Source organism: Odontesthes bonariensis, chromosome 6 (assembly GCF_027942865.1).
Source record: "Odontesthes bonariensis isolate fOdoBon6 chromosome 6, fOdoBon6.hap1, whole genome shotgun sequence".
In the NCBI taxonomy this organism is placed as follows: Eukaryota; Metazoa; Chordata; class Actinopteri; order Atheriniformes; family Atherinopsidae; genus Odontesthes; species Odontesthes bonariensis.
Genome location: NC_134511.1, coordinates 947585 through 964673, shown reverse-complemented (window position 1 = coordinate 964673; position 17089 = coordinate 947585). Strand labels below are relative to the sequence as shown.

At 48.7% G+C, this 17089-nt stretch overlaps 1 protein-coding gene across 2 annotated transcripts in view; it reads left to right on the top strand.

Moving 5' to 3' along the window:
- snapc4 (small nuclear RNA activating complex, polypeptide 4) overlaps positions 1–17089 on the top strand; it is a 54538-nt gene that overhangs the window by 1711 nt on the left and 35738 nt on the right. For both annotated transcript variants that reach the window (XM_075466978.1, XM_075466977.1), the window contains exons 2-5: positions 3032–3145; positions 4742–4882; positions 4954–4982; positions 5581–5703. In XM_075466978.1, coding sequence (XP_075323093.1) covers positions 3032–3145; positions 4742–4882; positions 4954–4982; positions 5581–5703 — 407 coding nt within the window. The remainder of the gene's footprint in view (positions 1–3031; positions 3146–4741; positions 4883–4953; positions 4983–5580; positions 5704–17089) is intronic.

Genomic DNA, 17089 nt, shown 5'->3' with positions numbered 1-17089 from the left:
GACAGGTGGTGTAACAGGTGGTGTTTCTTTGTGGACAGGTGGAGTAACAGGTGGTGTTTCTTTGTGGACAGGTGGAGTAACAGGTGGTGTTTCTTTGTGGATAGGTGGTGTAACAGGTGGTGTTTCTTTGTGGACAGGTGGAGTAACAGGTGGTGTTTCTTTGTGGATAGGTGGTGTAACAGGTGGTGTTTCTTTGTGGACAGGTGGAGTAACAGGTGGTGTTTCTTTGTGGACAGGTGGAGTAACAGGTGGTGTTTCTTTGTGGATAGGTGGAGTAACAGGTGGTGTTTCTTTGTGGACAGGTGGTGTAACAGATGGTGTTTCTTTGTGGATAGGTGGAGTAACAGGTGGTGTTTCTTTGTGGACAGGTGGTGTAACAGGTGGTGTTTCTTTGTGGACAGGTGGTGTAACAGATGGTGTTTCTTTGTGGATAGGTGGAGTAACAGGTGGTGTTTCTTTGTGGACAGGTGGAGTAACAGGTGGTGTTTCTTTGTGGATAGGTGGAGTAACAGGTGGTGTTTCTTTGTGGATAGGTGGTGTAACAGGTGGTGTAACAGGTGGTGTTTCTTTGTGGACAGGTGGTGTAACAGGTGGTGTTTCTTTGTGGACAGGTGGTGTAACAGATGGTGTTTCTTTGTGGACAGGTGGAGTAACAGGTGGTGTTTCTTTGTGGACAGGTGGAGTAACAGGTGGTGTTTCTTTGTGGATAGGTGGAGTAACAGGTGGTGTTTCTTTGTGGACAGGTGGAGTAACAGGTGGTGTTTCTTTGTGGACAGGTGGTGTAACAGGTGGTGTTTCTTTGTGGACAGGTGGTGTAACAGGTGGTGTTTCTTTGTGGACAGGTGGGGTAACAGGTGGTGTTTCTTTGTGGACAGGTGGAGTAACAGGTGGTGTTTCTTTGTGGATAGGTGGAGTAACAGGTGGTGTTTCTTTGTGGACAGGTGGTGTAACAGGTGGTGTTTCTTTGTGGATAGGTGGTGTAACAGGTGGTGTTTCTTTGTGGATAGGTGGTGTAACAGGTGGTGTAACAGGTGGTGTTTCTTTGTGGATAGGTGGTGTAACAGGTGGTGTTTCTTTGTGGACAGGTGGAGTAACAGGTGGTGTTTCTTTGTGGATAGGTGGAGTAACAGGTGGTGTTTCTTTGTGGACAGGTGGAGTAACAGGTGGTGTTTCTTTGTGGATAGGTGGTGTAACAGGTGGTGTAACAGGTGGTGTTTCTTTGTGGACAGGTGGTGTAACAGATGGTGTTTCTTTGTGGATAGGTGGAGTAACAGGTGGTGTTTCTTTGTGGACAGGTGGAGTAACAGGTGGTGTTTCTTTGTGGATAGGTGGAGTAACAGGTGGTGTTTCTTTGTGGACAGGTGGAGTAACAGGTGGTGTTTCTTTGTGGATAGGTGGTGTAACAGGTGGTGTAACAGGTGGTGTTTCTTTGTGGACAGGTGGTGTAACAGGTGGTGTTTCTTTGTGGACAGGTGGTGTAACAGATGGTGTTTCTTTGTGGACAGATGGTGTAACAGGTGGTGTTTCTTTGTGGACAGGTGGTGTTTCTTTGTGGATAGGTGGTGTAACAGGTGGAGTAACAGGTGGTGTTTCTTTGTGGACAGGTGGGGTAACAGGTGGTGTTTCTTTGTGGATAGGTGGTGTAACAGGTGGTGTTTCTTTGTGGACAGGTGGTGTAACAGGTGGTGTTTCTTTGTGGATAGGTGGTGTAACAGGTGGTGTAACAGGTGGTGTTTCTTTGTGGACAGGTGGTGTAACAGGTGGTGTTTCTTTGTGGATAGGTGTTGTAACAGGTGGTGTTTCTTTGTGGACAGGTGGAGTAACAGGTGGTGTTTCTTTGTGGACAGGTGGTGTAACAGGTGGTGTTTCTTTGTGGACAGGTGGTGTAACAGGTGGTGTTTCTTTGTGGACGGGTGGTGTAACCGGTGGTGTTTCTTTGTGGACGGGTGGTGTAACAGGTGGTGTTTCTTTGTGGACAGGTGGTGTAACAGGTGGTGTTTCTTTGTGTACAGGTGGTGTAACAGGTGGTGTTTCTTTGTGGACAGATGGTGTAACAGGTGGTGTTTCTTTGTGGACAGGTGGTGTAACAGGTGGTGTTTCTTTGTGGACAGATGGTGTAACAGGTGGTGTTTCTTTGTGGACAGGTGGTGTAACAGGTGGTGTTTCTTTGTGGACAGATGGTGTAACAGGTGGTGTTTCTTTGTGGACAGGTGGTGTAACAGGTGGTGTTTCTTTGTGGACAGGTGGTGTAACAGGTGGTGTTTCTTTGTGGACAGGTGGTGTAACAGGTGGTGTTTCTTTGTGGACGGGTGGTGTAACAGGTGGTGTTTCTTTGTGGACGGGTGGTGTAACCGGTGGTGTTTCTTTGTGGACGGGTGGTGTAACAGGTGGTGTTTCTTTGTGGACAGGTGGTGTAACAGGTGGTGTTTCTTTGTGTACAGGTGGTGTAACAGGTGGTGTTTCTTTGTGGACAGATGGTGTAACAGGTGGTGTTTCTTTGTGGACAGGTGGTGTAACAGGTGGTGTTTCTTTGTGGACAGGTGGTGTAACAGGTGGTGTTTCTTTGTGGACAGGTGGTGTAACAGGTGGTGTTTCTTTGTGGACAGATGGTGTAACAGGTGGTGTTTCTTTGTGGACAGGTGGTGTAACAGGTGGTGTTTCTTTGTGGACAGATGGTGTAACAGGTGGTGTTTCTTTGTGGACAGGTGGTGTAACAGGTGGTGTTTCTTTGTGGACAGATGGTGTAACAGGTGGTGTTTCTTTGTGGACAGGTGGTGTAACAGGTGGTGTTTCTTTGTGGACGGGTGGTGTAACAGGTGGTGTTTCTTTGTGGACAGGTGGTGTAACAGGTGGTGTTTCTTTGTGGACGGGTGGTGTAACAGGTGGTGTTTCTTTGTGGACAGGTGGTGTAACAGGTGGTGTTTCTTTGTGGACAGGTGGTGTAACAGGTTGTGCTTCTTTGTGGATAGGTGGTGTAACAGGTGGTGTAACAGGTGGTGTAACAGGTGGTGTTTCTTTGCTCCGCCCACAGACATGTCTGCGTCCCTCTCAGAAGAGAGAGACAGGATCCGGAGACAAGTAGAGGAGCTGGAGCAGAACCTGTCCGTCACTCAGAATGAACTGGACCTGCTGAGCAGTGAGACAGGTACCTGTCCCCCTGATTACCTGTCCTCCTGATTACCTGTCCCCCTGATAACCTGTCCCCCTGATTACCTGTCCCCCTGATAACCTGTCCCCCTGATTACCTGTCCCCCTGATAACCTGTCCTCCTGATAACCTGTCCCCCTGATTACCTGTCCCCCTGATAACCTGTCCTCCTGATAACCTGTCCTCCTGATAACCTGTCCCCCTGATTACCTGTCCCCCTGATAACCTGTCCCCCTGATAACCTGTCCTCCTTATAACCTGTCCCCCTGATTACCTGTCCTCCTGATAACCTGTCCCCCTGATTACCTGTCCCCCTGATTACCTGTCCCCCTGATAACCTGTCCCCCTGATTACTTGTCCCCCTGATAACCTGTCCCCCTGATTACCTGTCCTCCTGATTACCTGTCCCCCTGATAACCTGTCCCCCTGATAACCTGTCCTCCTGATAACCTGTCCCCCTGATTACCTGTCCCCCTGATGACCTGTCCTCCTTATAACCTGTCCTCCTTATAACCTGTCCCCCTGATTACCTGTCCTCCTGATAACCTGTCCCCCTGATTACCTGTCCCCCTGATGACCTGTCCTCCTTATAACCTGTCCCCCTGATTACCTGTCCCCCTGATAACCTGTCCCCCTGATTACCTGTCCCCCTGATAACCTGTCCCCCTGATTACCTGTCCTCCTGATTACCTGTCCCCCTGATAACCTGTCCCCCTGATAACCTGTCCTCCTTATAACCTGTCCTCCTTATAACCTGTCCCCCTGATTACCTGTCCCCCTGATAACCTGTCCCCCTGATTACTTGTCCCCCTGATAACCTGTCCCCCTGATAACCTGTCCCCCTGATAACCTGTCCTCCTTATAACCTGTCCTCCTTATAACCTGTCCCCCTGATTACCTGTCCCCCTGATAACCTGTCCCCCTGATTACTTGTCCCCCTGATAACCTGTCCCCCTGATAACCTGTCCCCCTGATAACCTGTCCCCCTGATAACCTGTCCTCCTTATAACCTGTCCCCCTGATTACTTGTCCCCCTGATAACCTGTCCCCCTGATAACCTGTCCCCCTGATAACCTGTCCCCCTGATAACCTGTCCTCCTTATAACCTGTCCCCCTGATTACCTGTCCCCCTGATAACCTGTCCCCCTGATTACTTGTCCCCCTGATAACCTGTCCCCCTGATAACCTGTCCTCCTTATAACCTGTCCCCCTGATTACCTGTCCCCCTGATTACTTGTCCCCCTGATAACCTGTCCCCCTGATTACCTGTCCTCCTGATTACCTGTCCTCCTGATTACCTGTCCCCCTGATAACCTGTCCCCCTGATAACCTGTCCCCCTGATAACCTGTCCCCCTGATTACCTGTCCTCCTGATTACCTGTCCCCCTGATAACCTGTCCCCCTGATTACTTGTCCCCCTGATAACCTGTCCCCCTGATTACCTGTCCTCCTGATTACCTGTCCCCCTGATTACCTGTCCTCCTGATTACCTGTCCCCCTGATTACCTGTCCCCCTGATTACCTGTCCCCCTGATACCCTGTCCTCCTGATACCCTGTCCTCCTGATTACCTGTCCTCTTGTCTCTCTGATCAGATGACAGCTCAGACGGGGAGGATGTGGAGGAGGAAGTGGAAACTGCTGGTCTGGGTCTGCTGGTTCAGCGGCAGAAGATCCAGGAAGAGATCCAGGACCTGGAGGACATGCTGGGACGCCACAGTCCCATCGTTATTTCAGGTATCTCTCTGAAAAATGTCTGATTCTCAGAGCTGAAGACATTTTGTTAACAGCTGATTCATCTGTTTCAGATGGTGATACGAGCAGCTCCAGTGATGAGGTCAGTTCCTGTCTCCTGTCCCTACCTGTCTCCTGTCCCTACCTGTCTCCTGTCAGTACCTCTCTCCTGTCCCTACCTGTCTCCTGTCAGTACCTGTCTCCTGTCTCATGTCCCTACCTCTCAGTACTTGTCTCCTGTGTCCTGTCCCTACCTGTCAATACCTGTCTCCTGTCCCTACCTGTCTCCTGTCCCTTACTGTCTCCTGTCCTTACCTGTCTCCTGTCGCTACCTGTCTCCTTTCCTTACCTGTCTCCTGTCCTTACCTGTCTCCTGTCGCTACCTGTCCTTACCTGTCCCCTTTCCTTACCTGTCTCCTGTCCTTACCTGTCTCCTGTCGCTACCTGTCCTTACCTGTCCCCTTTCCTTACCTGTCTCCTGTCCCTATCTGTCTCCTGTCCCTATCTGTCTCCTGTCCCTACCTGTCTCCTGTCGCTACCTGTCTCCTGTCCCTACCTGTCTCCTGTCGCTACCTGTTTCCTGTCCCTACCTGTCTCCTGTCCCTATCTGTTTCCTGTCCCTACCTGTTTCCTGTCCCTACCTGTCTCCTGTCCCTATCTGTCTCCTGTCTTTGTCTCACTGGTTGTTCTTCTTTGTGCAGAGCGACCTCGGTCTGTCTCCGTCTGTGGACTCCTGTCTGCAGCTTAATCTCGTTTACCAGCAAGTGGTTCAGGACATTCTGGATCAGCTGGAGACACTCCTGAACCAGAACCAGAGACAGCAGGTTAGTACTGAACCAGAACCAGAGACAACAGGTTAGTACTGAACCAGAACCAGAGACAACAGGTTAGTACTGAACCAGAACCAGAGACAGCAGGTTAGTACTGAACCAGAACCAGAGACAGCAGGTTAGTACTGAACCAGAGACAGCAGGTTAGTACTGAACCAGAACCAGAGACAGCAGGTTAGTACTGAACCAGAGACAGCAGGTTAGTACTGAACCAGAGACAGCAGGTTAGTACTGAACCAGAACCAGAGACAACAGGTTAGTACTGAACCAGAACCAGAGACAACAGGTTAGTACTGAACCAGAGACAGCAGGTTAGTACTGAACCAGAGACAGCAGGTTAGTACTGAACCAGAGACAGCAGGTTAGTACTGAACCAGAACCAGAGACAGCAGGTTAGTACTGAACCAGAACCAGAGACAACAGGTTAGTACTGAACCAGAGACAGCAGGTTAGTACTGAACCAGAGACAGCAGGTTAGTACTGAACCAGAACCAGAGACAGCAGGTTAGTACTGAACCAGAACCAGAGACAGCAGGTTAGTACTGAACCAGAGACAGCAGGTTAGTACTGAACCAGAGACAGCAGGTTAGTACTGAACCAGAGACAGCAGGTTAGTACTGAACCAGAACCAGAGACAACAGGTTAGTACTGAACCAGAGACAGCAGGTTAGTACTGAACCAGAGACAACAGGTTAGTACTGAACCAGAGACAGCAGGTTAGTACTGAACCAGAGACAGCAGGTTAGTACTGAACCAGAGACAGCAGGTTAGTACTGAACCAGAGACAGCAGGTTAGTACTGAACCAGAACCAGAGACAACAGGTTAGTACTGAACCAGAGACAGCAGGTTAGTACTGAACCAGAGACAACAGGTTAGTACTGAACCAGAGACAGCAGGTTAGTACTGAACCAGAGACAACAGGTTAGTACTGAACCAGAGACAGCAGGTTAGTACTGAACCAGAGACAGCAGGTTAGTACTGAACCAGAGACAGCAGGTTAGTACTGAACCAGAGACAGCAGGTTAGTACTGAACCAGAACCAGAGACAACAGGTTAGTACTGAACCAGAGACAGCAGGTTAGTACTGAACCAGAACCAGAGACAGCAGGTTAGTACTGAACCAGAGACAGCAGGTTAGTACTGAACCTGAACCAGAGACAACAGGTTAGTACTGAACCAGAACCAGAGACAGCAGGTTAGTGCTGAACCAGAGACAGCAGGTTAGTACTGAACCAGAACCAGAGACAGCAGGTTAGTACTGAACCAGAACCAGAGACAGCAGGTTAGTACTGAACCAGAGACAACAGGTTAGTACTGAACCAGAGACAGCAGGTTAGTACTGAACCTGAACCAGAGACAGCAGGTTAGTACTGAACCAGAACCAGAGACAGCAGGTTAGTACTGAACCAGAACCAGAGACAGCAGGTTAGTACTGAACCAGAACCAGAGACAACAGGTTAGTACTGAACCAGAGACAGCAGGTTAGTACTGAACCAGAGACAGCAGGTTAGTACTGAACCAGAGACAGCAGGTTAGTACTGAACCAGAGACAGAGACAGCAGGTTAGTACTGAACCAGAGACAGCAGGTTAGTACTGAACCAGAGACAGCAGGTTAGTACTGAACCAGAGACAGAGACAGCAGGTTAGTACTGAACCAGAACCAGAGACAGCAGGTTAGTACTGAACCAGAACCAGAGACAGCAGGTTAGTACTGAACCAGAGACAACAGGTTAGTACTGAACCAGAGACAGCAGGTTAGTACTGAACCTGAACCAGAGACAGCAGGTTAGTACTGAACCAGAACCAGAGACAGCAGGTTAGTACTGAACCAGAACCAGAGACAGCAGGTTAGTACTGAACCAGAACCAGAGACAACAGGTTAGTACTGAACCAGAGACAGCAGGTTAGTACTGAACCAGAGACAGCAGGTTAGTACTGAACCAGAGACAGCAGGTTAGTACTGAACCAGAGACAGCAGGTTAGTACTGAACCAGAGACAGCAGGTTAGTACTGAACCAGAAACAGAGACAGCAGGTTAGTACTGAACCAGAGACAGCAGGTTAGTACTGAACCAGAACCAGAGACAGCAGGTTAGTACTGAACCAGAGACAGCAGGTTAGTACTGAACCAGAACCAGAGACAACAGGTTAGTACTGAACCAGAACCAGAGACAGCAGGTTAGTACTGAACCAGAACCAGAGACAGCAGGTTAGTACTGAACCAGAACCAGAGACAGCAGGTTAGTACTGAACCAGAGACAGCAGGTTAGTACTGAACCAGAACCAGAGACAACAGGTTAGTACTGAACCAGAACCAGAGACAGCAGGTTAGTACTGAACCAGAACCAGAGACAGCAGGTTAGTACTGAACCAGAGACAGCAGGTTAGTACTGAACCAGAACCAGAGACAACAGGTTAGTACTGAACCAGAGACAGCAGGTTAGTACTGAACCAGAGACAGCAGGTTAGTACTGAACCAGAACCAGAGACAGCAGGTTAGTACTGAACCAGAGACAGCAGGTTAGTACTGAACCAGAGACAGCAGGTTAGTGCTGAACCAGAGACAGCAGGTTAGTACTGAACCAGAGACAGCAGGTTAGTACTGAACCAGAACCAGAGACAGCAGGTTAGTACTGAACCAGAACCAGAGACAGCAGGTTAGTACTGAACCAGAGACAGCAGGTTAGTACTGAACCAGAGACAGCAGGTTAGTGCTGAACCAGAACCAGAGACAGCAGGTTAGTACTGAACCAGAGACAGCAGGTTAGTACTGAACCAGAGACAGCAGGTTAGTACTGAACCAGAGACAGCAGGTTAGTACTGAACCAGAGACAGCAGGTTAGTACTGAACCAGAGACAGCAGGTTAGTACTGAACCAGAACCAGAGACAGCAGGTTAGTACTGAACCAGAACCAGAGACAGCAGGTTAGTACTGAACCAGAACCAGAGACAGCAGGTTAGTACTGAACCAGAACCAGAGACAGCAGGTTAGTACTGAACCAGAACCAGAGACAACAGGTTAGTACTGAACCAGAGACAGCAGGTTAGTACTGAACCAGAACCAGAGACAGCAGGTTAGTACTGAACCAGAACCAGAGACAGCAGGTTAGTACTGAACCAGAACCAGAGACAGCTGGTTAGTACTGAACCAGAGACAACAGGTTAGTACTGAACCAGAGACAACAGGTTAGTACTGAACCAGAACCAGAGACAGCAGGTTAGTGCTGAACCAGAACCAGAGACAGCAGGTTAGTACTGAACCAGAACCAGAGACAGCAGGTTAGTACTGAACCAGAGACAGCAGGTTAGTACTGAACCAGAACCAGAGACAGCAGGTTAGTACTGAACCAGAGACAGCAGGTTAGTGCTGAACCAGAACCAGAGACAGCAGGTTAGTACTGAACCAGAACCAGAGACAGCAGGTTAGTGCTGAACCAGAACCAGAGACAACAGGTTTGTACTGAACCAGAACCAGAGACAGCAGGTTAGTACTGAACCAGAACCAGAGACAACAGGTTTGTACTGAACCAGAACCAGAGACAGCAGGTTAGTACTGAACCAGAGACAGCAGGTTAGTACTGAACCAGAGACAGCAGGTTAGTACTGAACCAGAGACAGCAGGTTAGTACTGAACCAGAGACAGCAGGTTAGTGCTGAACCAGAACCAGAGACAGCAGGTTAGTACTGAACCAGAACCAGAGACAGCAGGTTAGTGCTGAACCAGAACCAGAGACAGCAGGTTAGTACTGAACCAGAACCAGAGACAGCAGGTTAGTACTGAACCAGAGACAGCAGGTTAGTACTGAACCAGAAACAAGAGACAGCAGGTTAGTACTGAACCAGAGACAGCAGGTTAGTACTGAACCAGAACCAGAGACAGCAGGTTAGTACTGAACCAGAGACAGCAGGTTAGTACTGAACCAGAGACAGCAGGTTAGTACTGAACCAGAACCAGAGACAGCAGGTTAGTACTGAACCAGAGACAGCAGGTTAGTACTGAACCTGAACCAGAGACAGCAGGTTAGTACTGAACCAGAACCAGAGACAGCAGGTTAGTACTGAACCTGAACCAGAGACAACAGGTTAGTACTGAACCAGAACCAGAGACAACAGGTTAGTACTGAACCAGAACCAGAGACAGCAGGTTAGTACTGAACCAGAGACAGCAGATTAGTACTGAACCAGAGACAGCAGGTTAGTACTGAACCAGAGACAGCAGGTTAGTACTGAACCAGAAACAAGAGACAACAGGTTAGTGCTGAACCAGAACCAGAGACAACAGGTTAGTACTGAACCAGAACCAGAGACAGCAGGTTAGTACTGAACCAGAGACAGCAGGTTAGTACTGAACCAGAACCAGAGACAGCAGGTTAGTACTGAACCAGAGACAGCAGGTTAGTACTGAACCAGAGACAGCAGGTTAGTACTGAACCAGAGACAGCAGGTTAGTACTGAACCAGAGACAGCAGGTTAGTGCTGAACCAGAGACAGCAGGTTAGTACTGAACCAGAGACAGCAGGTTAGTACTGAACCAGAGACAACAGGTCAGTACTGAACCAGAACCAGAGACAACAGGTTAGTACTGAACCAGAACCAGAGACAGCAGGTTAGTACTGAACCAGAGACAGCAGGTTAGTACTGAACCAGAACCAGAGACAACAGGTTAGTACTGAACCAGAACCAGAGACAGCAGGTTAGTACTGAACCAGAGACAGCAGGTTAGTACTGAACCAGAGACAGCAGGTTAGTACTGAACCAGAGACAGCAGGTTAGTACTGAACCAGAGACAGCAGGTTAGTACTGAACCTGAACCAGAGACAGCAGGTTAGTACTGAACCAGAACCAGAGACAGCAGGTTAGTACTGAACCAGAACCAGAGACAGCAGGTTAGTACTGAACCTGAACCAGAGACAGCAGGTTAGTGCTGAACCAGAGACAGCAGGTTAGTACTGAACCAGAGACAGCAGGTTAGTACTGAACCAGAACCAGAGACAGCAGGTTAGTACTGAACCAGAGACAGCAGGTTAGTACTGAACCAGAGACAGCAGGTTAGTACTGAACCAGAGACAGCAGGTTAGTACTGAACCAGAACCAGAGACAGCAGGTTAGTACTGAACCAGAGACAGCAGGTTAGTACTGAACCAGAACCAGAGACAGCAGGTTAGTAATGAACCAGAACCAGAGACAACAGGTTAGTACTGAACCAGAGACAGCAGGTTAGTACTGAACCAGAGACAGCAGGTTAGTACTGAACCAGAGACAGCAGGTTAGTACTGAACCAGAGACAGCAGGTTAGTACTGAACCAGAGACAGCAGGTTAGTACTGAACCAGAGACAACAGGTTAGTACTGAACCAGAGACAGCAGGTCAGTACTGAACCAGAGACAGCAGGTTAGTACTGAACCAGAACCAGAGACAGCAGGTTAGTAATGAACCAGAACCAGAGACAACAGGTTAGTACTGAACCAGAGACAGCAGGTTAGTACTGAACCAGAGACAGCAGGTTAGTACTGAACCAGAGACAGCAGGTTAGTACTGAACCAGAGACAGCAGGTTAGTACTGAACCAGAGACAGCAGGTTAGTACTGAACCAGAGACAGCAGGTTAGTACTGAACCAGAACCAGAGACAGCAGGTTAGTACTGAACCAGAACCAGAGACAGCAGGTTAGTACTGAACCAGAACCAGAGACAGCAGGTTAGTACTGAACCAGAGACAGCAGATTAGTACTGAACCAGAACCAGAGACAGCAGGTTAGTACTGAACCAGAGACAGCAGGTTAGTGCTGAACCAGAGACAGCAGGTTAGTACTGAACCAGAGACAGCAGGTTAGTACTGAACCAGAGACAGCAGGTTAGTACTGAACCAGAGACAGCAGGTTAGTACTGAACCAGAGACAGCAGGTTAGTACTGAACCAGAGACAGCAGGTTAGTACTGAACCAGAACCAGAGACAGCAGGTTAGTACTGAACCAGAACCAGAGACAGCAGGTTAGTACTGAACCAGAGACAGCAGGTTAGTACTGAACCAGAACCAGAGACAGCAGGTTAGTACTGAACCAGAACCAGAGACAGCAGGTTAGTGCTGAACCAGAACCAGAGACAGCAGGTTAGTACTGAACCAGAACCAGAGACAGCAGGTTAGTACTGAACCAGAGACAGCAGGTTAGTACTGAACCAGAACCAAGAGACAGCAGGTTAGTGCTGAACCAGAACCAGAGACAACAGGTTAGTACTGAACCAGAACCAGAGACAGCAGGTTAGTGCTGAACCAGAGACAGCAGGTTAGTACTGAACCAGAAACAGCAGGTTAGTACTGAACCAGAGACAGCAGGTTAGTACTGAACCAGAACCAGAGACAGCAGGTTAGTACTGAACCAGAGACAGCAGGTTAGTACTGAACAAGAGACAGCAGGTTAGTACTGAACCAGAACCAGAGACAGCAGGTTAGTACTGAACCAGAACCAGAGACAGCAGGTTAGTACTGAACCAGAGACAGCAGGTTAGTACTGAACCAGAACCAGAGACAACAGGTTAGTACTGAACCAGAGACAGCAGGTTAGTACTGAACCAGAACCAGAGACAGCAGGTTAGTACTGAACCAGAGACAGCAGGTTAGTACTGAACCAGAACCAGAGACAGCAGGTTAGTACTGAACCAGAAACAAGAGACAACAGGTTAGTGCTGAACCAGAGACAGCAGGTTAGTACTGAACCAGAACCAGAGACAGCAGGTTAGTACTGAACCAGAACCAGAGACAGCAGGTTAGTACTGAACCAGAACCAGAGACAGCAGGTTAGTACTGAACCAGAACCAGAGACAGCAGGTTAGTACTGAACCAGAACCAGAGACAACAGGTTAGTACTGAACCAGAACCAGAGACAGCAGGTTAGTACTGAACCAGAACCAGAGACAGCAGGTTAGTACTGAACCAGAGACAGCAGGTTAGTACTGAACCAGAACCAGAGACAGCAGGTTAGTACTGAACCAGAGACAGCAGGTTAGTACTGAACCAGAACCAGAGACAGCAGGTTAGTACTGAACCAGAAACAAGAGACAGCAGGTTAGTGCTGAACCAGAGACAGCAGGTTAGTACTGAACCAGAACCAGAGACAACAGGTTAGTACTGAACCAGAGACAGCAGGTTAGTACTGAACCAGAACCAGAGACAACAGGTTAGTGCTGAACCAGAGACAGCAGGTTAGTACTGAACCAGAGACAGCAGGTTAGTACTGAACCAGAACCAGAGACAACAGGTTAGTACTGAACCAGAACCAGAGACAGCAGGTTAGTGCTGAACCAGAACCAGAGACAGCAGGTTAGTACTGAACCAGAGACAGCAGGTTAGTACTGAACCAGAGACAGCAGGTTAGTACTGAACCAGAGACAGCAGGTTAGTACTGAACCAGAGACAGCAGGTTAGTACTGAACCAGAGACAGCAGGTTAGTACTGAACCAGAGACAGCAGGTTAGTACTGAACCAGAACCAGAGACAGCAGGTTAGTACTGAACCAGAACCAGAGACAGCAGGTTAGTACTGAACCAGAACCAGAGACAGCAGGTTAGTACTGAACCAGAGACAGCAGGTTAGTACTGAACCAGAACCAGAGACAGCAGGTTAGTACTGAACCAGAACCAGAGACAGCAGTTTAGTGCTGAACCAGAACCAGAGACAGCAGGTTAGTACTGAACCAGAACCAGAGACAGCAGGTTAGTACTGAACCAGAGACAGCAGGTTAGTACTGAACCAGAACCAAGAGACAGCAGGTTAGTGCTGAACCAGAACCAGAGACAACAGGTTAGTACTGAACCAGAACCAGAGACAGCAGGTTAGTGCTGAACCAGAGACAGCAGGTTAGTACTGAACCAGAAACAGCAGGTTAGTACTGAACCAGAGACAGCAGGTTAGTACTGAACCAGAACCAGAGACAGCAGGTTAGTACTGAACCAGAGACAGCAGGTTAGTACTGAACAAGAGACAGCAGGTTAGTACTGAACCAGAACCAGAGACAGCAGGTTAGTACTGAACCAGAACCAGAGACAGCAGGTTAGTACTGAACCAGAGACAGCAGGTTAGTACTGAACCAGAACCAGAGACAACAGGTTAGTACTGAACCAGAGACAGCAGGTTAGTACTGAACCAGAACCAGAGACAGCAGGTTAGTACTGAACCAGAGACAGCAGGTTAGTACTGAACCAGAAACAAGAGACAACAGGTTAGTGCTGAACCAGAGACAGCAGGTTAGTACTGAACCAGAACCAGAGACAGCAGGTTAGTACTGAACCAGAACCAGAGACAGCAGGTTAGTACTGAACCAGAACCAGAGACAGCAGGTTAGTACTGAACCAGAACCAGAGACAGCAGGTTAGTACTGAACCAGAACCAGAGACAACAGGTTAGTACTGAACCAGAACCAGAGACAGCAGGTTAGTACTGAACCAGAACCAGAGACAGCAGGTTAGTACTGAACCAGAGACAGCAGGTTAGTACTGAACCAGAACCAGAGACAGCAGGTTAGTACTGAACCAGAAACAAGAGACAGCAGGTTAGTACTGAACCAGAGACAGCAGGTTAGTACTGAACCAGAACCAGAGACAACAGGTTAGTACTGAACCAGAAACAAGAGACAGCAGGTTAGTGCTGAACCAGAGACAGCAGGTTAGTACTGAACCAGAACCAGAGACAACAGGTTAGTACTGAACCAGAGACAGCAGGTTAGTACTGAACCAGAACCAGAGACAACAGGTTAGTGCTGAACCAGAGACAGCAGGTTAGTACTGAACCAGAGACAGCAGGTTAGTACTGAACCAGAACCAGAGACAACAGGTTAGTACTGAACCAGAACCAGAGACAGCAGGTTAGTGCTGAACCAGAACCAGAGACAGCAGGTTAGTACTGAACCTGAACCAGAGACAGCAGGTTAGTGCTGAACCAGAGACAGCAGGTTAGTACTGAACCAGAGACAGCAGGTTAGTACTGAACCAGAGACAGCAGGTTAGTGCTGAACCAGAGACAGCAGGTTAGTGCTGAACCAGAACCAGAGACAGCAGGTTAGTACTGAACCAGAACCAGAGACAACAGGTTTGTACTGAACCAGATCCAGAGACAGCAGGTTAGTGCTGAACCAGAGACAGCAGGTTAGTACTGAACCAGAACCAGAGACAGCAGGTTAGTACTGAACCAGAGACAGCAGGTTAGTACTGAACCAGAGACAGCAGGTTAGTACTGAACCAGAACCAGAGACAGCAGGTTAGTACTGAACCAGAACCAGAGACAGCAGGTTAGTACTGAACCAGAACCAGAGACAGCAGGTTAGTGCTGAACCAGAACCAGAGACAGCAGGTTAGTACTGAACCAGAGACAGCAGGTTAGTACTGAACCAGAACCAGAGACAACAGGTTTGTACTGAACCAGATCCAGAGACAGCAGGTTAGTGCTGAACCAGAGACAGCAGGTTAGTACTGAACCAGAGACAGCAGGTTAGTACTGAACCAGAGACAGCAGGTTAGTACTGAACCAGAGACAGCAGGTTAGTACTGAACCAGAACCAGAGACAGCAGGTTAGTACTGAACCAGAGACAGCAGGTTAGTACTGAACCAGAGACAGCAGGTTAGTACTGAACCAGAGACAGCAGGTTAGTACTGAACCAGAACCAGAGACAGCAGGTTAGTGCTGAACCAGAACCAGAGACAGCAGGTTAGTACTGAACCAGAACCAGAGACAGCAGGTTAGTGCTGAACCAGAACCAGAGACAACAGGTTAGTACTGAACCAGAGACAGCAGGTTAGTGCTGAACCAGAACCAGAGACAGCAGGTTAGTACTGAACCAGAGACAGCAGGTTAGTACTGAACCAGAACCAGAGACAGCAGTTTAGTGCTGAACCAGAGACAGCAGGTTAGTACTGAACCAGAGACAACAGGTTAGTGCTGAACCAGAGACAGCAGGTTAGTACTGAACCAGAACCAGAGACAGCAGGTTAGTGCTGAACCAGAACCAGAGACAGCAGGTTAGTACTGAACCAGAGACAGCAGGTTAGTACTGAACCAGAGACAGCAGGTTAGTACTGAACCAGAACCAGAGACAGCAGGTTAGTGCTGAACCAGAACCAGAGACAGCAGGTTAGTACTGAACCAGAGACAGCAGGTTAGTACTGAACCAGAACCAGAGACAGCAGGTTAGTACTGAACCAGAGACAGCAGGTTAGTACTGAACCAGAGACAGCAGGTTAGTACTGAACCAGAGACAGCAGGTTAGTACTGAACCAGAACCAGAGACAGCAGGTTAGTGCTGAACCAGAACCAGAGACAGCAGGTTAGTACTGAACCAGAACCAGAGACAGCAGGTTAGTACTGAACCAGAACCAGAGACAGCAGGTTAGTACTGAACTAGAACCAGAGACAGTAGGTTAGTACTGAACCAGAACCAGAGACAGCAGGTTAGTACTGAACCAGAACCAGAGACAGCAGGTTAGTACTGAACCAGAACCAGAGACATCAGGTTAGTACTGAACCAGAGACAGCAGGTTAGTACTGAACCAGAGACAGCAGGTTAGTACTGAACCAGAACCAGAGACAACAGGTTAGTACTGAACCAGAACCAGAGACAGCAGGTTAGTACTGAACCAGAGACAGCAGGTTAGTACTGAACCAGAGACAGCAGGTTAGTACTGAACCAGAGACAGCAGGTTAGTACTGAACTAGAACCAGAGACAGCAGGTTAGTACTGAACCAGAGACAGCAGGTTAGTACTGAACCAGAGACAGCAGGTTAGTACTGAACCAGAACCAGAGACAGCAGGTTAGTACTGAACCAGAGACAGCAGGTTAGTACTGAACCAGAGACAGCAGGTTAGTACTGAACCAGAGACAGCAGGTTAGTACTGAACCAGAGACAGCAGGTTAGTACTGAACCAGAACCAGAGACAGCAGGTTAGTACTGAACCAGAGACAGCAGGTTAGTACTGAACCAGAACCAGAGACAGCAGGTTAGTGCTGAACCAGAGACAGCAGGTTAGTACTGAACCAGAGACAGCAGGTTAGTACTGAACCAGAGACAGCAGGTTAGTACTGAACCAGAGACAGCAGGTTAGTACTGAACCAGAGACAGCAGGTTAGTACTGAACCAGAGACAGCAGGTTAGTACTGAACCAGAGACAGCAGGTTAGTACTGAACCAGAACCAGAGACAGCAGGTTAGTGCTGAACCAGAACCAGAGACAGCAGGTTAGTACTGAACCAGAGACAGCAGGTTAGTACTGAACCAGAGACAGCAGGTTAGTACTGAACCAGAGACAGCAGGTTAGTACTGAACCAGAGACAGCAGGTTAGTACTGAACCAGAACCAGAGACAGCAGGTTAGTACTGAACCAGAGACAGCAGGT